At 35.2% G+C, this 24,780-nt stretch overlaps 1 protein-coding gene across 1 annotated transcript; it reads left to right on the top strand.

Moving 5' to 3' along the window:
* The first annotated feature begins 6,420 nt into the window (after positions 1 to 6,420).
* Positions 6,421 to 8,616, top strand: LOC149221347 (transcription elongation factor 1 homolog). The gene is made up of 6 exons (XM_089382959.1): positions 6,421 to 6,519; positions 6,650 to 6,678; positions 6,811 to 6,939; positions 7,866 to 7,936; positions 8,059 to 8,080; positions 8,246 to 8,616. Exons 3-6 carry the CDS (start codon positions 6,827 to 6,829, stop codon positions 8,292 to 8,294), a joined length of 255 nt encoding a protein of 84 aa, XP_089239085.1. The 5' UTR covers positions 6,421 to 6,519; positions 6,650 to 6,678; positions 6,811 to 6,826; the 3' UTR covers positions 8,295 to 8,616.
* Positions 8,617 to 24,780: the final 16,164 nt, after the last annotated feature.

Raw genomic sequence — 24,780 nt, 5'->3', positions numbered from 1 at the left:
GACCAATCTATCGACACTCCATTCTAGAGAACAATGAAATCAAGAGGCAGATTCAGGAGTTGCTGCATAAAGGTCACATACATCCGAGTTCATTGCCCTGTTGGAGCCCGATCGTGTTGGTACAAAAGAAAGATGGGACTTGGAGACTCTGTATTGACTATCGAGCGATGAGCAAGATCATTGTGCATAATAGGTACCTGATCCCATGGATTGATGACCTCCTAGACCAACAGAAGGGGGAAAAATATTTCAGCAAGACCGATTTGAAGTCAGGATATCACCAGGCACCAATCGAACCCTCCTATGTGTGGAAGACTGCCTTCAAAGCAAAGGAGGGTCTTTTCGAATGGTTGGTTGCGCCTTTCGGATTGACGAATGCTCCTGCAACCTTCATGAGGCTAATGGATGACATCTTGCGGCCTTCACCAACTAATTTTTAGTGGTATACGTGGATGAAATCCTGATCTTCAACCAGAGTTGGGAAAAGTACCTCCACCACATCCGACAGGTTCTCCAAACACTGCGACAACACAAGTTATGTGCCAATTTCGAGAGATGCACTTTTGGCATGACCCAAATTTAGTATCTGGGATACATTATTGATGAACAGGGGGTGCATGTGGATCCAGCCAAGATCCAAGTCATTCAGCATTGGCCATCTCCAACCACTCTGACAGAGCTCCACAGCTTTCTAGGTTTTTCCAACTTCTACGACAGGTTCATGTTGGGATTTTCTCATATCACTTGGCCCTTGAGTCAAGTCACCAAGGGAGGAGCAAAAGAAAAATTCTTTTGGTCCGAATCTCAATAGAAGGCATTCACAAAGTTGAAATATCACCTCTGCATTGCACCAGTGCTCACATTACCAGACGTGCAACAACCATTTGAGGTCAAGACAAATGCCTCTGACTATGCTATTGGGGCAGTCCTTACTCAACACAGGCATCCAATGGCATATCATAGTGAGACACTTTCAAACACAGTCCAGAAGTATCCCACTTATGACAAAGATATGTATTCCATTGTGCAAGCCTGCCAACAATGGAATCATTACATTTTGGGGAAGGAAATGGTCATCCACAAACCACCGACCCCTGTAGCTCATACAAACCCACGGGAATTTGCAGAATGATTGCCATCAGAAGTGGTCCACTTACCTGCAACAGTTCCATTTGAATATCAAGTATAAGAAGGGCATTACTAATAAGGTTGCAGATTGCCTGAGTCGACCATTGATCATGGCGTTAACCATCGTGCTCAACTCTTGTGGGAACGAGACTTCTGATTGGCCACTTCTCTACAAATGAAACCTAGAATTCAGCCACACATACCAGACACTCTTGGAGGGTTAGCATGTTCCAGATTTTCACCTCCAGGTTGCCCTGTTATGCCACCTAGGTCACCTTTGTGTTCCTTCAAGCAAGTGTGCCAAGATGATTTGGGAAGCACACTACGGTCAAGCTGCTGGGCATTTTGGGGTCAAGAAAATGGTGGGAGTAGTGCAAAAGTATTTCTATTGGCCAAATCTTTGACAAGATGTCAAGAAGTACATCAGATCATGCATTTCCTGCACCATTTCCAAGCCAACCATCAAGAAGTAAGGCCTCTATACCCCGTTGCCTACCCCTAGTCGGCCTTGGGAATCCATCTCCATGGATTACATGTTAGGCCTTCCTTCCACTAAGCATGGAAATGACTATTTTTTTTGTGATCGTCGACAAGTTCTTAAAGACGGCCATTATGGTGGTCTGCAAGAAGAATATCATAGCCAAAGCCACTGTTAAACTCTTCTTTGAACAAGTGTGGGTACACTTTGGGATCCCACAGTCTATCATCTCAGATTGGGACAGCAAGCTCCTTAGTACATTTTGGTCCAGTCTCTGGTCGATGCTGGACACCAAACTCACTAAGTCCACAACCTTCCATCCTCAAAATGATGGCCACACATAGGTTGTCAACAAGATGATCATACACATTCTGTGCATGTACAACTCAAAGCATCCACGCACATGGGACGAGAGCCTCCCCTATGTTCAGCATAACTACAACTGAGCTCTCCACATCTCGACTGGCCACAGCCCTTTTCAGGTGGGCTTGGGATTCCAACCACTATGTCCCATTGATGTCGCCATGCTATTTGCAGCTACTCATGCAAATTCGGCTCATGTCCAATCCGAAACAGATAAGGCAAACAGCTTCATTGAGCACATCCAACATATTCGCTAGCAGGTCCATGACATTATGGAGAAATCAAATGCCAAGTACAAGAAGTGACATTATTAACATCGAGTGCCACAAAAGTTTCAGGTGGGCAACAAAGTCTGATTGAATTTGCAAAAGGAATGCCTTACTAGAGCCTATCGAAAACTCAGACCACTCCGATATGGTCCCTACAGCATTACCAAGGCTGTGGGAGACAATGCATTTGATTTCAACATTCCCCCATTCCTTGGCCTGCACCTAGTGTTCAATGTGGACCACTTTTGGCCATACTTTCCACCATTACTAGACACATCCAACATTGCAAAACAACTCACACCCATAGAGTTAAATCCAGATTGCATGGAACAAGCTGCAACTGATCGAATCATGGACACATAGATCAAGCATACTCGCTAGCATAATATCTAACTATATCGAGTTGTCAATGCAAGCCAACTCCTTCACCAGGGCAAGTGGCTCACTAGGGACCAAGTTCAAAAGTTTCCTCATCTCATGGAGGAACTCAATGCAATGGGGACCATTGATTCCTAACAGGGGAGGAATGATCTAGGTGGATATTGGTGGTGACCCACCAATTCCACTTGGACCCCCAGCATTTCTTCTCTCAGTTTTTCAGTTTCCTTAATTGTAGCACAGTTTACTATTTTTAGCAGTTTTTCGGGTCCTAAACTTCCGGAGCCATTTTGGGGCCCTAAACAACATTTTTTGGAAATCTACCGTCAAATATTTTGCTGTCTAAAATCGTCTTTTGTGTTGGACTCTTCGGACAAATCTTTCCAACAGGCTATCATGCACATCAAAAGGAGATAATATGACCAAGTCGTGACCCCGGGAAGTTGGTTGTCAAACTCACCCCAACAGGGCCCATAAACTCTTGGTGTTACATCTCCTGGGGTTATGGTTTTGGTTGTTTAGGGTTTTCTCTTATTGTTCAATAATAAAAAGGCCCTTGAGCCTCATTGTAGTTTAGTTCAGAGGCATGCAACCATCACATCTTTTCTCAGAGATAGGCTACCATCGCCCTAGCTCGTGTATTTCTATTTTTGAATATAAGCATATTTCAATATTTTACATTAATGAAATGAAGTATTATTTCCACTGCATCTCTGTGTTTATGGTTTCTGTAATTTGTTGCATTCATGTTTAAATATAGATCAACTAGACCTGCACACGTGCACCACTTGTAGCAACAGACTATGATGTATATTGTTGGGCATCAAATACAGCATCCTTCTTATGACAAATGGTTGTCTTGGGTTTCTTTTGAACATAGCTTCCCGCCGTTTATTGAGAAAGTGGGGTCATTTTTGCTAAAATAGTGAAGACCTCATGTGCCACATCTCAAAATCATTTATAGATAGTCTTAATAGTTAGTTGTAGGATAATAAAGGTATGGTTAATCTTGAGCACTATGAATTTTCTGTTTATATTATTTCTTAGTTAAATATGACTTTCACAAAATTAATCAGATGTTATCTTAAGTAAAATCTTATCAAATGTATTTTCTCATAAACATAAGATCCAAATATTTTGGGAATCAATATTCTTATGGATTGTATGCTTGCAAATTTATGTCTTCAACTTTTTATTTTTATGGTTTATAAATCAACCAACCATATGATGAAGGGAGGCTAATATAGTGGCCCAGTAGTTTGCAAATTGGAAAGAGGTTGATATCACCTCTAGAGCTCCCAAATCTGCAGTGATCTATGTTGTCAGATCTAGGAGGACAAATTAATGGCAAAGTATGCACCTGCATGATAGATTTTTATATGTCATGATTCTTCTCCAATTTATTCCTTACAACATTTCCTTTACAACATTTGGTGCAATTACCATTTTTACAACATTTTTTTTTTCCATTAACCAGTTATCACTCAAGATGTTATGTAAGAAGAAAAATAGAACCAACCAAATCTTAGTATAATAAAAAGTGTAAAATTGTTAGAAAAGACATTAGGATGCTTCTCATTATTGATCTTCATGTGTGTATATGTTAAAATTTAAACTTATAACTAATTCATTTGTATCAGGTATTATAGAATTGTGCTCAATTGAATAAAATATTTGCCAAAAGTTATTCAATCAATGATAGGATCTGTATCATAATTTATAACAACCCTTTTTACTTTTATTAACAAGTTATCTATCTAGATGCTATGTAAAAATAAAAATAGAACCAACAAACCCTTAGTATGATAACAAGTGTCAAATTTTTAAGAAATACATTAGGGAAGCTTCTTGTAATTCATCATACGTTAATATTTAAATTTGTACCTAATTCATTTGGGTAAGGTACTATGGACAAAAGTTGGTTGATTCTCTCAATGATAGGTTTACATATTTTTTTGGTATTTAATGTAATACAATTATAAATAAAATAACATAAAGTAATTTTAAAATGATAGTTGATGCCTTCCTAGAAATTTTGATATTGGAGACTCAATAATAATTGATATAGACAACATTGAAACTGGAGACTCAACAATAATTGATATAGACAAATGTAGAAGTGAAATGAAATTTTTCTAAGTTGAATCATATATTAAATATATAAAAGGATGGTAAATCTAAACTTTCTCTATAAATGTTTGACACTTTGTAATTTTTATCTTCATCAACACTTTAATAATTGCATTAAATAAATTAGAAGGTATTGCTTCCCTAGAGGCATATTCTACAACCTAGTAGGAAAGGGATGTGCAATTCATTCTATGTTCAACCCCCATTTCACATGTGTGCATTTTAAAATCAAAATAATAAAACAACTTAATAATGCAAGGCTCAGAGGCATTTGGTAGAAGTGAAAGATTGTCTCCTTATGGACCACCACCCTCGGTGGAATGGATTTCTTTGAATAACAATGATAAATCATCTTGCATTTGTAGATAACAACCAATCATAATTGAGTTATGACAGGTTTTAAATAAAAAATAAAAATGATTATATATCTTTGTTTACTTTTAATTAAAATCATTATAAAACATGAGTAGTCTACTTTTGATTATGTTCCTTGTTGATATTAGAACTCATTATAAAAGGATAATATGTCGCTCTCACTCTCAACTGTGATATTACAAACCTTACAAACCAGTATAAAAAAAAATTCTAAAAGAAAAATATTTCAGCCTTACTCGCAAAAATAAAATATTTTATTGTCCATGTAAAATAACATATTTTTATATCAATTTTAAATAAACATAAAGTAATAAAAAATTAAAAAAATCTTATATTTTTACTTTTGAGTGTGCAAAAAAAATTTCAATATAGAAACTTAAATAAATTATCTGAATCTCCATGTTAACTAACATATTTTAATATCAACTTATATATATATATATATATATATATATATTTCAAAACATGAAAAAAAAAAAAATTAAAACTAAAAAACACTTCTTAAAAGAATAATAAGAGGAATAATTTATTGAATTTTTAATATAAAATTGATATATGGCATTTAAAAAATATTATTATTACTAATAATAAAATTCAATGCTAGCCATAAATAAAATATTCGAATAATAATAAATTAAAAAAATGGTTAACAATGACATCAAATATATTTGGATGGGTATATTAGGAGCAATTGCACTAAATGTTGCAAAAGAAATGCTTTTAAAGCATAAATTGGAGAAGAATCCTGACATATAAAAATCTATTATGCAGATAAATAGTTTGCCATTAATTTTTTCTCCATAAATAATTGACATTTAAATATTTTATTAATAAATCACACTATTTATATTAAAAAAAATTCTTCTTATTAATATATTTTTAAATATAAATCAATATATTTATTATTCGAATATTTTATTTATGACTAGCATTGAATTTTATTATTAGTAATAATAATATTTTTTAAATATCATATATCAATTTTATATTAAAAATTCAATACATTATTTCTCTTATTATTCTTTTAACTAATATTTTTTTAGTTTTAATTATTTTTTCCTCGTTTTGAAATATATATATAAAATTGATATTAAAATATGTCAATTAACCTGGAGATTCAGATAATTTATTTAAGTTTCTATATTGAATTATTGAAAAAAAAATCAAACGAGAGTTTTCATTGTGCGATTACATATCATCCACGCAACTGTCGCCTCTAAACCCGGCGCATGTTCAATAACTTCTAAAACCAAACAAATATTTTTAATTTTTTTTTTTAACACAACGCCAAATTAGGTCGATAGAGGTAACTATAAATAGCACTCGCTCTATTATTGGCTATCTCACTTGGGTTTTCTTGATTCGCAGTTCCACTCGCTCGGGAAGATTCATTTCCAGGTAATGCACTGGTCTTTCCTGTTCTGGTTGGTTTCTGGTATCTTTGCCATTAATTTTCCGTTTCTCTTAACTTCCAAGGATTGAGAATTACGCTCTTATTGGATCTCACTTGGTTTTTTTTAATTTGCAGTTCTACTATCTCGGGGAATTCATCCACAGGTAAAGCATTGGTCCATTGGTCCTTTTGTTAAACCCCTTCAGGGTGTTGTTTTCTGGTAATATTTTCTATTAATTTCTTGGTTCCGATACGTTCCAAAGTAGGAGGATTACTGTGTAATTTGGACTCTGTAGGGTTTTAAGGATAAATATGGGAAAGAGAAAGTCGTCGAAAAAGCCAGCGGGGAAGAAAAAGCAGGAAAAGCTCAGTACAGTCTTCAGTTGCCCTTTCTGCAACCAGGAGAGCAGCGTGGAGTGCCGCATGTCAGTATATTTCCCTTCTTTTTTCACATTCAAACCCTAAACCCACACAAACTAGGTTTTGGACATGAACCTTGTGAAAACAATGGCTAATATTTTCACATTCTTTTTCTGGATTGTCATTGATTGACCCCGAATGACCGTACTGGTCGTCTAATGTGATAAAAGAATCAACTAATATCTGAACATGCGAAAAAGTGACTCTTTCTCTCTACCCTTCGAAACTGTTGAATTAGGAAGCCCGTTTAATCTTAATTTGCTCTTGAATAATTTTAGTTCGAATTTTAAAAGTCAAGAGATCGATTCACTATGTCAAAGGGCATTTTTTTATTTTTGATGACATTATTACAAAATGGGTAAGAGCCCAGGGTTTAAGCTTTATCAATAGATTTTCCTATGTAAAAAAATTACATGTTGTGCATATTTTTACAGATTGAACTTCAGAATGCATAAGGGGAGTTCTAATTCATAAGGGTTAATGGATCAGCCAAGCTTAAATTTGCTGGCTCAGTATGTGTGCATTAACATTGCTATGAGAATACGTAGTGGTAACGGTTAATGCTGCGAATTGCCATGAATAGGACTGTCGATGGCATATGACACTAATTATGAAGTATACCTTCCTAGTTAGAGCGTTACGACTTAAAACGGCATTTAATGTTAGGCCCTAGATCGATAGTTTTGAATTCTATTTTTTTTGGTTAACCATTCCCTATGACATGAAGTAGGCATGCTTTTTTTTCTTAACTAACGTACGTTGAATCTCCAAGAATGATTTTGTTGTAGTTTTTTATTTATATTTATTTTTTCAAATAGTTCCCGGGTTTTATATTTTTTTGGGTTTTCCCGAAGGTCTGTCTAGTGTTTTCATTATAAGAAGCCTCGGGCAGTCTGACAGTTTGCCAGCTCTTACATTTTTATTCATTCAGGGATCGGAAAGATCTTATTGGGGAGGCATCATGCAGGATTTGTAACGAGAGTTTCAGCACCTCAATAAATGGTCAGTGCTCTTTTGGTATTTTCCTAAGGTTACTTTTATGAAGTATTGTTTTTGTAAGTAACTTTTAGTTTTGAGCCCTTCCTGAACATAGTATCCCCTGTTGGATTGATGGTAATTGACAGCATTGAGCGAGCCCATTGACGTGTAAGCTTCCTGAGCCATATATTTTAGTGTTTCGGTTATCATATGTCTTTTTAGTAGTGTAGCTAGATAAGCTGAGTAGTGATCTTTATATAGGTTTCAATTCATGCAATGGAGTAATGGACGGCTCTATGGATCAGTGATGTGAATGTCTGAATTTGTTTGCAGGTATTCCGAATGGATTGATGAATGTGAGCGTGTAAACGATTCCGGATAAAATGGATGCATCTGCATATTGCATATCTCTTCAACATAGTTAGTTGATATATGGATGTTAGTTTAGTTGATATATCGATGTTCTTTTTGATAAATTTCTCTTTGAATCACTGAATTATGTGAGAGCATCTGTTGTTTGGATGTGCAATATAGGAATCCACTTGAACAAATTCACAAAATCGTACTTTGGCGTATCATGCCCCTGATCATGTTGTTTTAAAAATAACTGTGATGTTTACTCACTTAGATACTATTTGGATTAACTGTGTATATAACAGTAACATTGGTAGTCAGTTGGAATATACTTGAAATATAGATGTGCTCTATTTGTAGGCCAAATCTGCTGTGATTGGAGTATTTATTTATTTATTTTGGTCTTACCTTGATCTGACCAAGTATTGGGATATTGAATTTTACATGATTGGTCTTGTTCAAAGTTATGATTTGTGGATCTTCAAGGGAAATCTGCTATGCTTGAAGTATTTACCTTGATCTGACCAAGTATTGGGATATTGAATTTTACATGGTTGGTTTTCTTCAATGTTATGATTTGTGGATCTGCAAGGGAAATCTGCTCTAGTTGAAGTATTTAATTTTGTTAGTAGCATTGGTTCTCAGTTGAAAATGTACTTGAAATATAGACATGTAGGCCAAATCTGGTGTGGTGGTTGAAGTATTTATTTATTTTTAGTTTTCTCTATTACCTTGATCCGATTTTGGGATATTGAATTTTACAAGATTTGCCATTTTCAAATGTCTTGGTGTGATAGATTCTTTTGTTCGTTTACGCAAGTGTTTTGTTTGATTACTCGTGTTTTCCCCTTAAAGATTACAATTCTTTTTATGTAAGCATTTTATGGATCATTTTATTGTTTCAAATTGCTATGATTACATTCTATAATGAGAACTATGATTACATTCTGTAAATTTTCTCCAAAATAGTAAAACCTACAATGACTACCAGTTGTATTATTGATGACATGATTGTTTGCTATATATCGAACGAATTATGATGGTTTAAAAAGGGTGCTAGGGTAACCCCTTTATTTCACATGAAATTTCTTATGTTTATGTAAGAGTCAATTTACCAGCTTATGCAATTACCTCATGCATGTCTGATGTAAATAAGTAGTTCACTATGCTAAAATTAAATTGGAGTATTAGATTCACATATTTCAAATCATTTTCCATACACTGATAAATATGTCATCAAAGAAAATTAATGCAAACAAGTGTTTAGAGAAAATTAGTGCAAATAAGAATAGCGCATGAAGGTTGAGAATATATGATCTACTTTAAGTGAAACAAACTTTGTATGCAATAATTAATTGGAGCTTTGAGCCCTTTTTTCATTGTGAAATAAAAATAATAAAAACCCTACCTAATAATAACTAGAGATGTCGCCTAAGATAATATCCCAATCCTCTAAGATCCATACCTAGAGTTCTCGAGGGATAAGCTAAACATTGGTAAGCTTACCAATAAGAGCTTTCACATGTAACATTATGCCTTTTTTTTCTCTTCAAAGGAATATTTGGGTTGGGAATAGCTTTAGCTCTTTTCATAAATTGAAAGGTCATTCCGAATTCACTTGTATTACTTTTCTTGACTTTATTACAATTAAATAACACTCTCATAGAGACGATCAATGTGTACTAAGTGTTTTTGTGTGCATGTACAACTAATACAAAAACAACTCTCACATAGTTATAGTTAAGTAAGTCAAAATTAGAGTTGTAGGGTCTAAAATAGGGATAGATTTAATAATAAGGTTGAATAAGGAAAAGATGATTAATAAATAAGTGAACATCAAAAAAATATCTCACATACATATTTCAATATGTAAGAAAAAAATTCAAGAATATGACAAAATCAAATGATAAGGTTTTCTTTGATAAAAGGATATGTAGATAGGGATTTGATAATATTTTCTCAATTTGTTGCTCAAGCATGTCTTGGCTACCAATTTAATTTCAAATTAGGCCCATATGTGATCAATATTTCTAAGTGTTGATTAACCTTAATCTTCCCTTGGATTGTCATGGCATCCCGAATATGTTTAAAATTGGGGATTTGACTCAATACCTACTATTTCTCTCATGCATCATCTTCAAAGGTAGAGCTACCATCTCAAATTTCGTATAAACAACGGTCTTGCACTAGCCCTTGTTTGTTCTTGGAATTATTCCATATCAAAGAACCTCTAGCCCTTGTTTGTTCTTGGAATTATTCCATATCAAAGAACCTCTGTAGATTCCTTCCATCCAAATAATCTCTTGGGTGTGTATATTCTTTGTGAATTTTTATCTTACTATGCTCTAATATCCACTTGATTTGGCACCTAGATATGAGATATATGTCTCTTAGACTACTACTTGAGTCAATGGAGCTTGAAACCAAACTCGGGACTCAATAAAGTAAACCCCTACAAGAGAGAATAAAAGCATAAAATAGATAATGAAAAGCCCATAAAGATATTCCCAATACATGGATATTTTATCTTGGAGACCCTTATTTGGGAAAACCAATGAACCTTTGAACTTCATGGATCTTTATATTCTCCATTGAATATGGAACTAAATTATAATGTATTTAGACCTTGTTCCACACTTGAGATGAATGAACTCTAACTTATGTTCAAGGATTAGATTCATTATTTTTGAATCATCCTTATTTATAGGTAGAGAAAATCCTAATTTTTAGCATTTAATTAATTACAAAAGGTTGAATAGTGTTAGCTAAGATCCTAATATCAAGATCCATTATAATTTTTGACATATTCCATATGTAGTGGATGACCACTTAACTACCATGCATGTCCCCCACTATAATTAATTTCCATTCCATAACTATCAACTTTTTCTAGTTACTTTGTTCAGCTTGCTTGTGATTCTCATCTTATTGACATGAACCAACCATCTTGTTGATTCTTCTCCTAGTCAATTGATCTTGACCAATGAGTTACCCAATTCCTCCTCCAACATCTCATCCTAGTTGGTCAACCTTGACTAACCAGTGGATGGACTACACTCTAGTCAACTAACTTAAGTCTACAAATATTATAACACCCCAACATTTCCCCCTCTATTTTCTTCTATGTAGGAACATGAGATACCATGCTCTAGTAAACTATGGTAGTGAAGCCCATTGACTATTTATATCAAGAGAACTTCATATAACACACTCAAACTTTATCCAAGCATTTGCAACATTTTTCACAGTGTCTACCTGGGTGTTCCACCATCTAGTTAAAAAATGGGTACTATACATAAGTATTCCTTTTCTTTGAATGGTAAATTGGGTTCTTTGCTACGAATATTGTTCGTTGGCTGTCACAACCTATCCTTATAACTTACTAAACAAACTTGATTCTTACACAAGCATTATAACTATACCACTTTCTTTCTTGTTTGGGTGGTTTCTATGTAATCAAAATCCATCATTGATAATGCCACGATTGAGTGTTGTTGACTCATCAAACAATTTGAGCATGCCATGGCTAGTTAACATTTTTTGTTCCATTATTTTAAATAATTGACATTGAAAAAACCATGTACAAATTATTCTTTTCTAGTTCCAGGGATCCCTTGGTAGCATCCTAGATGACCAATTGTGTCACACAAGTACTTGAATATTCTTTTGATAGTTATCTAGTTCTCTATTCAATGATTCAACATATATTTCTCAATACTCTCATTGCATGACCAATATTTGGTGGAGTGCATGCCATTGGTTACCTCATAATGACAACAACACTAGCTTACAACCATGCATTTTGAAGTATTTGAGGGTTGATTCATTGTACTTCCTTTGATTTACCCACAATTTCTATTTATTTAATCTCTCTTAATATCTATTTCCATAATGAGGTTTTTACCACTGGTACCCTTCATGTCGAATTTGGAAGATAGCTATATCTTCACCTCCCTAATTCTACCCATGTTTCCAATAATAAATGTGTGGTAGATATACAACCACATATATGAAATACGTTCCCTTTAACTTGGAATATAAATTGTGATCACTTGAGATCTCACAAATCCCAATCCCTAGATGTATTTGTCAAACTTTTAATACCACATCCTAGGTGAATACCTCACTTCATAAAGGCACTTATTCAACTTGCATACCAACTTCTCCTTCCCATTTACTGTTGCAAATACTGAGATTATGGTGAATCAATATTTATTTACAATTAGTAACTTATTAACCTTTCCATAACATTAATTGATCTTCAACATCAATTCAAAGCATAAATAAGCAACAAACAATAAACACGAGAATATTTAGGTGGAAACCCTTACATGACAAAATCCACTGAACTCTTTTCCAATAATTTTGCGAGTACATCAAATGCCTCAACTCCAATTGAAAAAGATAAGCCCCAACTCCCTAGGACTCTAAAAAATCATTCAGTTTTCTAGCTCCAACTTGAAGGAGGCCCCAATGCCCTTGTTTAATTATCAGTTGCTAAAAGGATGCTACATTACCCTAGCAAGATCCAATTTACCCTAGCACCACCCTACCACCGTGAAGTGTTATTAGGCTCCAACTTGAAGGCTATTTCAACCACTTTCCTAGCACCATCCAACCACACTAGAAATGATAATGAATTTGACACACTAATGTGGGCTCCCATAATAGGGATACTGACCTACTTACAACTAATAAACATATTAGTTGTAACATATTGTGGAATTTTGTACCAGGGACCATGGCCCACTTACAGTGAATGTTGACATGAAAATACATTTCAATGATGAAAACTCTTACAGTTACCCCTGCACTTCCAACACCCTTAATTCAAAATCCTTGCAACTATAATAGGAGAAAACCCTTAATAACTAACCTCTTATTACCTTCTTCAAAATTATTAAACATAGTTACAAGGATGATAGTGAAGAGATTGATCCAACTGTAGATAAATTAGTTCTGCTACAAACTGTTATGCATAAGCCACTCGTAGATTTGTAGACACCTTTTTTCACAATGATTATATACTTCACAAGAGAGATTGTATAAACCATTATAGATGGCCACAAGCATAGGGTCTGAAGAATTATTGATAATGTGATTCAATTTCTCTATTCTTAATTTTTTCCTTTATGAACAACATTGGCTTCATGAATGATAAGTCATACCAAGAAACATGCCAATGTAGAACTGCAAAAGTAGTAAACCAAAAGAACATGCTTATGCAAACAAGATTAGGTCAGAAATATTCTAGGTGATCACATGGACATTTAGGAGCTTCAAACCTCAAATATTATTGACAATTGTGTGCATACAATAGGGATGAAACAAAGAAGGCCCTTCTATAAAAATTGTGTAAAATTAATGCTTAGGAGTAGTCCCTAATCGATGCCCAAACAAAAATTTGAAGCCTCAGATTTCACCATGGTCATGAACCTTTATATGATGGATAGTTTTTTTCTAGAACGCAAGACTAAGAATACTGTTAGGTTCACAAGTAACTTGATGTCTCAAAAAAATTCAAATCTGCGGGCTTGAGCAGAGTCAATCCAAACTATAAAGTTACCAAACTAAGTTTTTCAAATTTGTTTTATTATTTTTATATCTTCACTCATCTTCGAAGGTCCCTTTCGGAGCTTTGACAAAAAAATTGCACAATACCCAACAGTTCCTCATAGTTGCAATCCACAAGGGTGATTTAAACACATTTAGGAGAATACATTAATTCCAGGATCAAGAAAATTGACCTTTCTTCAGAGGTCGGTATTTTAAGTTACAAGGCTAAAGGACCTAACACTCATGTATCAAGTAGAAGAAAATATTTCGTTGGCCTATTCAAGAATTGTAATGATAAAAGATTGCTCATAATTTAATTCCCTAGAGGGTCGAAGACCTTCTTCCTATAATGTAAAATAATGAAACCCAAACCATATACCAAACAAAAAATAATACAATACTTTCCAAATCATCTCATTTGATTCATCAATGCTCCACAACGTTTGAGATTTTTTCAAAACTTTGTATGCAAATGATATGTGGTTAATTCACACAAGAGGATGGCTAATGTGAAGCCTTCAAATAGATTTTCTCTTGAATTTAGAATATGATTCAAGTGATTCGTTGTAGGGATTCATAATTAAATTCAATTTATATTGGCCTTGGAGCCAAATAATTTGGTACCTAAAAACATTGCATCAAAAACCATGTGTGAAAATCGTGCACAAAACCATAGGTAGGTCTACCCAACCTAATATAGGGTCCAAAAAAATTTTGTGGGCTAGTCGTGGAAAGAATAACACAACCCAACATTCTCGCACTTGTTGTTTTCTTTCTATAAGGGGCCACAAGAGAGCTTAGTCATTTAGCCAGCCCTGCAATGCCCATTGTTTCTCTACACCAAGAGAACTTCTCAGAGATCACAAATTTTGTCAATGCGTCTGCAGTATTCTTCAAAGTGTCCACCTTTACTAGCAACACCTTTTTGTCTTCTATCATATCCCTCACAAAGTGATACTGAACATCAATTTGCTTTGTCTTTGAATGGTAAGCAGGGTTCTTTGCCAAGAAATTTGCACTTTGGCTGTCACAGTCTATCATTATAGCTCCCTGTACTAACCTGATACTTGAACACAATCTCTGCAACCAAACTACTTCCTTGCTTGCATGAGTGGTTGCCATGTATTCTACCTTTGTAGTTGATAGTGACACTATAGGTTGTTTCTTACTCATCCAACTGACTACACATCGAAATAGGTTAAACACATACCCACTTGTAGATCTTCTTTGATCCAGATCTCCAGCCCAGTCCACATCAACAAAGCCATGGATATCCAAAACTCTGTCCAATCCTATTCTTCCTTGGCAGTACAAACTATAATCACTAGTGCCATGCAAATACTTGAAAACCTGCTTCACCATTGTCTAATTCTCCTTCCCTGGTTTTGACATAAACCTGCTCAATACTCCCACTGCATGTGCAATGTCTGGTCTAGTACAAACCATCACATACCTCAGGCTACCGACTGCACTTGCATATGGAACACGAGACATATCCTCTTCCTCTTCTTGTGTCTTGGGACATTGTTTAGTAAATAACTTTACACCTATAAGAATAGGAAACTTCACTAGTTTACTATCGTGCATATTAAACCTCTACAATATTGTCTCAGCATACTTCCTGTAGTTTAACCAAAGCTTCCTCTTTGCCCGATCTCTTTTAATTTCCATGCGCAAAATATAGTTTGCAGCACCAATATCTTTCATGTCGAATTTGGAGGACAATTGGGTCTTCAAATCCTGGATAATTTCTTTGTCATTTCTTACCAACAACATATCATCCACATACAATACCAGATAAATAACACAGTCACCAACTAATTTAAAATACACACAGTGATATGCTTTGCTTCTAGTGAAGTCAAGTCCCTGTATAAATGTATCAAATTTCTGATACCACATCCTTGGTGATTGTTTTAACCCATACAGAGACTTCTTTAACTTGCACACCAGTTCTTTCTTACCCTTCACCGCAAAGCCTTCAGGTTGCTTCATGTAGATCTCCTCTTCCAGATCACCATGAAGAAATGATGTCTTCACATCCTTCTGTTCCACCTCAAAATCAAAAGCAGCAACAATAGATAAAAGTAATCTAATAGAAGCTACCTTGGCAATAGGAGAGAAAATATCACCAAAATCAATTCCTGGCACCTGGGAATAACCTTTTGCTACCAACCAAGGTTTGTATTTCTCCACCTTTCCTTCTGCATTTTTCTTCTTCTTGAACACCCATTTGTTGCCAATGAGTTTCCTTCCAACCGACAACTCCACCAAATCCGAAGCCTCATTTTTGTGCAAAAATGCCATTTCATCAACCATGGCCTCTTTCTAGAGCTTTCCATCCTCTGAATATACTACTTCCTTCACAGTTTTGGGATCATCGTCAGTAATAGATAAAGTAAAATTTGAACAGAAAGCAGATGGACTATACCTTTCTGGCTTGCATCTTTCTCAAACTGATCTTCTCAAACTCGGAGTTTGTGGCTCTTCATCTTCTAATTCCTCCTCTGCTGTAGAGTCCAATTCTTCCTCCTTTAGCTCAAACTCTATCTTCGCAGGTTCCTTTGGTTGGACATCATGTTTATAACATCTTTCACCTCTCTGAACACCACATCTCAACTATACACAACCTTCCTTGTTACTGGGTTCCAAAGCTTATAACCCTTTAAACCATCGTTATACCTAATAAAGATGCACTTTTCAGATTTACTATCCAACTTGGTTCATTTCTCCTTTGGAACATGTACATATGCATCACATCTAAATACCCTCAAATGTGAAAGAGAGGGTTTCTTACCACTCCATACCTCTTGTGGAGTCTTATCCTCTAACATTGATGAAGGTGATCAATTGACCAGGTAACATGCTGTCTCCACCACCTCTGCCCAGAATTCCTGTCCTAACTCGGCACCACTGAGCATGCTTCTTGCCCTTTCCATCAATCTCTTGTTTATTCTTTCTACAACTCCATTTTGCTGAGGTGTATATGGAGTAGTCTTCTTCCATGCTATACCACACTTCTTACAGAATTCTTCAAATTCCTGACTGCAAAACTCTCCACCGTTATCTCTCCTCAAAACCTTTATCTTCTTCTCTGTCTGGTTTTCCACCAGAGCCTTAAATTATTTAAACCTATCAAAGACTTTAGATTTCTTCTTAAGGAAATGTATCCATGTATTCCTTGAGAAGTCATCTATAAATGATATGTAGTGCACAGTCTTACCCAGTGATGGAACCTTCACAGGTCCAAACACATCATTGTTCACAAACTCTAATATATGTTTAACCCTCTTACCACCAGAGGGGAAACTCACCCGATTTTGTTTCCCATATACACAATTTTCATAGAAATCAAAATCCAGAGAGCTATTACTCATACCTTCTACCATACCTTTACCATGAAGTATTTGAAGGCCCTTCTCTCCAATATTTCCAAGCCTTTGATGCCACAACATGGTCTTCTCTCCAGAGACCACTAGATTTTATGCTCCACTTTCAGGAACCACAGAACTATTTCACCCATCAACAAAAGTGCTACCTTGCAGCTTGTATAAAGTTCCAATTCAAACTCCCCTCATCAATACTAGTGCTCCCCGAACCATCTTGCAAGTATCCTTCTCAAACTCTATTTTTACACCTGCATCATCCAACTTGCTTACATAAATCAGATTTATGGCCAATGCAGGAATATGTAGAATACCCAGAAGTGTTCTAACTCTTCCACGTTGCAACTTCAACTTTACTTTTCCACGACCAATGATTCTAGCCTTCCTATCATCCCCTAAGAAGACATCACCACCATTGTATTTCTCATACTCATAGAACCACTCTATATGGGCGGTGAAGTGAAAGGATGCACCTGACTCAATCAACCATGCCTCATGATATACATGTGTACTTGAAGAAGCCAAGTACACAACCCCACCTTCATCTAAGGTGGTTTTTGCCTCTGTAGAAGGAGCATCATCAGATCTCTTTCCTTTGTCAGGAGCTTCAGATTTATAGTCCCTTTTGTAGTGCCCTTCGTTTCTGCATTTCCAGCACACCACCTTTACAGGTTCTCCTGGAGATTTAGATCTCCCTCTAGATTTATATCTCCCACTCGATGACTTATTTTTGTTTCTGTTCTAGGACCGTCCTCATATAAACAAGGCATCACCATTCTGGCTCTCCATATTTTTCTTTCTCATCTCCTCCGTTAGCAAGGATGAGACTATTTCATCAAACTGCAAGGCAGTTGCATTGCTACCTATTACAATAACTAGATTATCCCACGAATCTTGTAGAGAACACAATAAACTAATGCACTTATCTTCATCTAAAATTTTGATATCAACAGATGATAACTCACTTACCACAGTATTAAACGCATTCAAATGCTCTATCACTGAGTCTCCATCTTTCATCCTCAGGTTATACATATTTTTCCGTAGGAACAGTTTATTCACCAGAGACTTAGATTGGTACAAAGTCCCTAACATTTCCCATAAAGCCTTCGCCGTAGCTTCCCCTAATACATTCAACAATACTGAATCTGAGACACACAATCGTATTATTCTCTTTTCCTTCCGATCCAACTTCTTTCATTCTTCATCAGACACTCTCGTTGGTTTAGTACCCAGATCTACCGTGATCCACTGATCTTTATCCACCAACAAATCCTCCATCTTGAGTTTCCACAACTCAAAACTCTGACCATTAAATTTCTCGATCTCCAGCTTTCCATTGCTCGCCATCTTCTTTCACCACCAAAATCGATACTGCAGATCTCTTACTAAACGGGGTTTACCACAAGCCCGAGTGAAACCCCTCAACAACAAAGGCATCCCCTTGAAGCCAAAACAGCTCTGATACCAAATGTAGGTTTTAACCCCGTACAAAAACTACCTGCATACGAATTCTAAAACACAGAAAATAAATAATGCAAGAACATAACACATAAAACACATATACACAGAGATTTTCCCCTGGATCCTGAAATCGGGACTACCAGCTTGATTTTTCGTTATTTTCTTTTCAATGTTACAATGCATATTTATACATGCTAAAGCATCCAATACCATGGACCGAAAACCATCGCATCCAAAACCATGGACCAAAAATCATCGCATCCAAAACCATGTACGAAAATCATGCATAAAACCATAGGTAGGTTCGCCCAACCTAATATAGGGTCCAAAAAAAATCATGGGCTAATCGTGGAAAGAATAACACAACCCAACACTTCCTATAATATAAAATAATGAAACCCAAACCATATACCAAAAAAAAATTAATACAATACTTTCCAAATCATCTCATTTGATTCATCAATGCTCCACAACGTTTGAGATTTTTTCAAAACTTTATATGCAAGTGATATGTCTTCAATTCATATGAGAGGATGGCTAAGTGAATCCTTTAAATAGATTTTACCTTGAATTTAGAAGATGATTCAAGTGATTCGTTGTAGGGATTCATAATTAAATTCAATTTATATTGGTCTTGGAGCCAAATAATTTGGTTCCTAAAAAAACACCCTTTTTGAATTTTGATTTTTAAAATATATTTTAAAACCCTTCAAAAATAAGCCTCTTGACATAAATAGAATTATTTTAATCTAATTTCTTGAAAATGTGTCTTATCCAAAGAGATGCTACCACATCATCACCCTTTGGTGCTTATGCCCACAACTTGGGGCTTCATCTTCAAGCAAGCATAATTCTAATACCATGAAGGCTCTTGCAGTAGGCCATAAACTACTCGAATCAAATTGATGGGGAGAACTCAATAAGGGATGATCCATAATCAAAAAACAATTATTTTCCATGTTAGTTTGGTCAACAAAAATAGGGCATATCTTGGTGTTGCTTTGATCGATATCGATGATAACCACATATCAACAATCTCCCCCTTTGTCATTGATGGCAACACACATACTCCCCCTATGATCACTGCTACCCATGACTCCATGCCTCTAATATTCTTAACTTGCTTTCTCTCCCCTTTTGAGATCAATGGAAAAGGGTGACTCCCCTTGACAATTTGTGTATTGTCTTGTACATGTAACGTGCCTCTACTCCCGGTATCTCCTTAGTTGGATAAAAATAATTTGAATGCGAGCTTGGGAGAATCCCAAGATTTTGTGAAAGATACTCAAATCTCTCACACAATAAGAGTTTTGTGAATATGTTAGCTATTTTCTCTTATGTCCAATATATTCCACATTTATCTACCTCTCTGCAACTTTCTCATGAATAAAATGATATTTAATAGGAATGTGTTTTATTTTCGAATTCATTATAGGATTCTTGGAGATGCTTATGGCACTCATGTTTTCACAGAACATAATGAGATAATTAACCTTCATGTGAAGATCCTACAACATTTGTTTCATCAAGAGAACATGCGTAGAATAAGTGGTTGCTTCCATGTATTCTTCTTTAGTTGTGGATAAGGAGACTGAACACTCCTTCTAGCTCAACCATGATAGAAGATAACAACCTCGATTGAAAATTTCTCTCATGGTGCTTTCATGATCATCAACAATGTTAGCCCAATCTACATCTATATAAGTTTTGAGATATCCAAAGATTCCCTTTACTGCAACTATATGGGATTCTTTTGGCTATGCATGGAAACATGCTACCTATCTAATTGCATGCATCACATATGGCCTTGAATATGTCACATATAGGATACTACCAATCATTGATCTATACATCCTTTGGTCTACAATCATGGATAAGTCATCTATGCTCAACCTACAATCAGTCACCATAGGGGTGTTAATTGGCTTGTTGTCTTCCATTTGGAATATTTCGAGCATTTCTTTAATATGTTTGGTTTGTGAGAATAATATTCCTTTTTCTTCCTAAGATATCTGAAGTCCCAAGGAGAAATTCAACTCACCAAGCAATGACATCTAAAAATAACCTTGCTTATTTGATGCAAACTTCTTGCTTTACCTGTCATCATCGCTTCCAAAACTAATGTCACCCACATATACTTCAATGATCGTCAAATTTTTGTGCTCAACCTTTACATAAAGGTTGTTATCAACATTTCCTCCCTTAAACACTTATTTTTCTGCAAGTACTTGTCAAGACAGGCATACCAAGCTCTAGTAGCCCATTTGAGACCATATAATACCTTCTTCAACAAGTAAACATAACCTTTATTTTTAGCGAGAAAAAATCCTTTAGGTTGTTCTATATAGACCTCTTCTTCCAATTCTCCATTTAGAAAGGCGGATTTTACATCCATATGATACACTTGGATCTTCCTCAAACATGCATAGGCCAAGAACACTGTGTCAGCTTCCATCCTGCCAATGGGGGAAAACGTATCTTGCAAATCTATTCCTTCAACCCATGCATTACCCTTTGCAAAATCTTCTTGCTTTGTTTCTATTGACCTATCCATCCTCATTTAACTTATTTTTTAAGAAATATTTTGTACCAATGAAATTTGCATACATTAGTCATAGAACCAATTCCCATATGTCATTCTTTTCAATCTGATCCAATTCTCCATTCATAGCTACAACATTCTACCTATCTAATTGTGTTTATCACATATGGCCTTGAACATGTCACATATAGGAGACTACCAATCATTGATCTATACATCCTTTGGTCTACATCCATGGATAAGTCATCTATGCTCAACTTGCAATCAATCACCATTCGGGTGTTAATTGGTTTTTTGTTTTCCATCTAGAATATTTCGAGTATTTCTTTAATATATTTGGTTTGTGAGAAGAATATTCCTTTTTCTTCCTAAGATATCTGAAGTCCCAAGGAGAAATTCAACACAACAAGCAATGACATCTCAAAATAACCTTTCTTATTTGATGCAAACTTCTTTCTTAACCTATCATCATCACTTCCAAAACTAATGTTACCCACATATACTTCAATTATTGTCAATTTTTTGTGCTCAATATTTACATAAAGGTTTTTATCAACATTTACTCCCTTAAACACTTATTTTTCTACGAGTACTTGCCAAGATAGGCATACCAAGCTCTAGGAGCCCGTTTGAGACCATATAATACCTTCTTCAACAACTAAACATAACCTTTATTTTTATTAAGAAAAAATCCTTTAGGTTGTTCTATATAGACCTCTTCTTCCAATTCTCAATTTAGAAAGGTAGATTTTACATCCATGTAATACACTTAGATCTTCCTCAAACATGCATCGGCCAAGAATATCATGATGACTTCCATCCTCCCAATGGGGGAAAATGTATCTTGCAAATCTATTCCTTCAACCCATTCATTACCCTTTGCAAAATTTTATTGCTTTTTTTCTGTTGACCTATCCATCCTCATTTAACTTATTTTTGAAGAACCATTTTGTACCAATGACATTTTTATCCATTGATCATAGAACCAATTCCCATATGTCATTCTTTTCAATCTCATCCAATTCTTCATTCAAAACTACAACTCAATGTTCATCATGAGTAACTTCTTCAAAGTTGTTAAGCTCATATCTGGCTAAGAGCACAAGATGTTCTTGTTCTCACATGTGCAGTTGTCAATTTTTTCTCATTCCTATGTCTTCATTTATGTCCCCAGTGATCTGATTTGAAGGATGATTCTTTTGATACCATTTCTTGGGAATCTTAGAACGTTCCTATTGTTCATTTATTATATCTTCCTCGTTGGCAATTGTTTCCTCATTTTATTGCACTTTCTCTCGGGCTTCCTCGTTTCCCTTTTCTAGTTTTTATTAGTGTGTCTTTGGTTCGCCTAAATATCAGCTTCCTTCTTTAATATTTGGTCCATTACCTTCATCAAATGTTACATTGATCCTTTCGACTATATAGTTGAGTCTATTATTATAACATACATATGATTTACTTTTGCCTCAGTAACCAACACAAATGCCTTCATCTACCCGAAATTCAAATTATCATATCTTTTGGTCTTCCCTTTTAATGTAACATTTGCTTCTAAAGACTAAAAAATGTTTGACATTTACTTGTCTTCCCCTGCATAGTTCTTACAAAGTTCTATCACAGTTTCTTCTAAGCAATCCTCTGTTCAAAATGTACACCATTGTATCAACTTCTTGAACCCAAAATTTGTTGTCTAATTTTGAATCATTCTCCACTATTATCTGATCTCAAACATTTGATCTTTTAATTGGTTTAATTTTCAACCATTTCTTTGTGGACTCTAAAACATTCAGATTCTTCACACTTTTGCCTCAAAAAGCTGACTCTTGTCATCGTAGTATAATTTTCAATCATTAGCATGAAACATTGTTCACCATCTAGTCCTTCAGTCTTCATTGGTCCACATAGATAAATGTGTACTAGTTCCAATGGTTTTGACACATAATTTTTATTGGTCTTGAATTCGACTCTTGTTTGTTTTCCATGCTTGCAATATTTATATGTAGTGTTGGTTGGTTTCAAAATCTATGGAATTTCTCTTGCATTCTCCTTTCTTCTGGTTCTAACAAGGTTTTTGAAGTTTATATGTCCCATCTATATATGCCAGAGCCAAACTTCATCTTGTCTTTCCAAGAAAAAATATTTGTTAGTAGTCTCATCTAAGGTTTATATATAATTTGGAGTCCTAGTTGCAGTTTCCACTAGCCTTTTGGATTTCTCTCTCGTTATTTCATATTTATTTGAGTCAAAGAAAAGTGTGTTTCCCTAATCACACATTTGACTTACACTCATCAAGTGATGATTCATATTTTCAATGATAAGAACATCCTTTGTTATAGCATCCTTACCTCCAAGCTTGATTTTGCATGTTCCTATAACATTTGCAAATATTTCATTTCCTAAAGGCATTGTTCCATCCTTTCCTTATTTCAAAGATATGAATTTATTCCTATCTCTAATCATATGCATTGAGAAAGCCTTTTCAACATACCAAACATTCTTCTTACTTTGAGCTTTGAGGGGAAGTGTGCATCTTTTAGTTTTCATTCTCCAGATCCGAGCATTTTGATTCTGTTGTGATTCCCTTGGGGGAGTGGTTAGCTTGCAATCTTTAGCCAAATATCCAAAGTTGTTACAATTGTGGCATTCTAATTCATTACTTAAATATCCAAACTAGTATCTTTTATTGTAATCTTCCTCAGAGCTTATGGGATAATCATTTCTCACATACCTTCCAGAGTTTCTTATGCTCTTATCATAGGCCTGGTTATTTACAACTCTATGTCCAAAATTTCCACAAGAATAAAAAACACCAAGAAATTTGGTTTGATACCTGAGAGGGGGATACCTTATTCCTAGAGTTGTTCTCCAAGGACCTTCTCATTGATCTTCAACCTTTTAATTCTATTGGGAAACCTCTTTCCTTCTTGATAGATTCCCGTGATTTTTGCATAAGTTTTCTACCCATCTCCCTTTTCTATTGTGAAGGAGGTCGAACCTGCCTACTATTTCCATATAGACCAATCTTGTCTTGTCATTGTGTTTCCTTTGAATGTTGATGAGCTCATCTAATGTGCTAGAGCTATTTGCAATTTTTTTTTTTTGAACATTTCTTCCGTGTGCTTCCTTTCATAGGGAGACCATTTCTGCTTTCATGTCTTCATTTGCCTTGCTTCTTTCTTCAAATTCTCTCTCAATAGATTCTTCAATTTTTTTGGATTCTTCGAACCGTTCTTTGAGGTTGATGATGGTCTCCTTTGACTTTTCATTCTTCTTGCTAAGGCTTCTGGCATGATCTTTTACTTTGTTTAGTTCGGCTTCTAGAGATTTCATTTTTCCTTTTTCAACCCGGAGATCCTTTATAACTCTGATAATTTCATTTGGAATTTCAATCTCGTCCATCTCTTCTTCATCTCCTTCTTCTTCTTTAAGAGATTTCTTCTTGTTGTCCCTAGCCATGAATAACACTCTTCTTGTGTCATTTTCTTCGTCATAGACACTTTCTTCTGTAGGTGAAGAATTATCTTCCTTAGAGAAAAGTATTTTCTTAATGCCTTTTCTTTTACCTC

The sequence above is a fragment of the Pinus tabuliformis genome, chromosome Q (assembly GCF_031772625.1).
Source record: "Pinus tabuliformis cultivar Carrire ecotype Pingquan chromosome Q, CPIR1, whole genome shotgun sequence".
Taxonomy (NCBI): domain Eukaryota; kingdom Viridiplantae; phylum Streptophyta; class Pinopsida; order Pinales; family Pinaceae; genus Pinus; species Pinus tabuliformis.
Note: the sequence above shows the minus strand (reverse complement) of the source record. Positions and strands in the feature narration are given on the sequence as shown.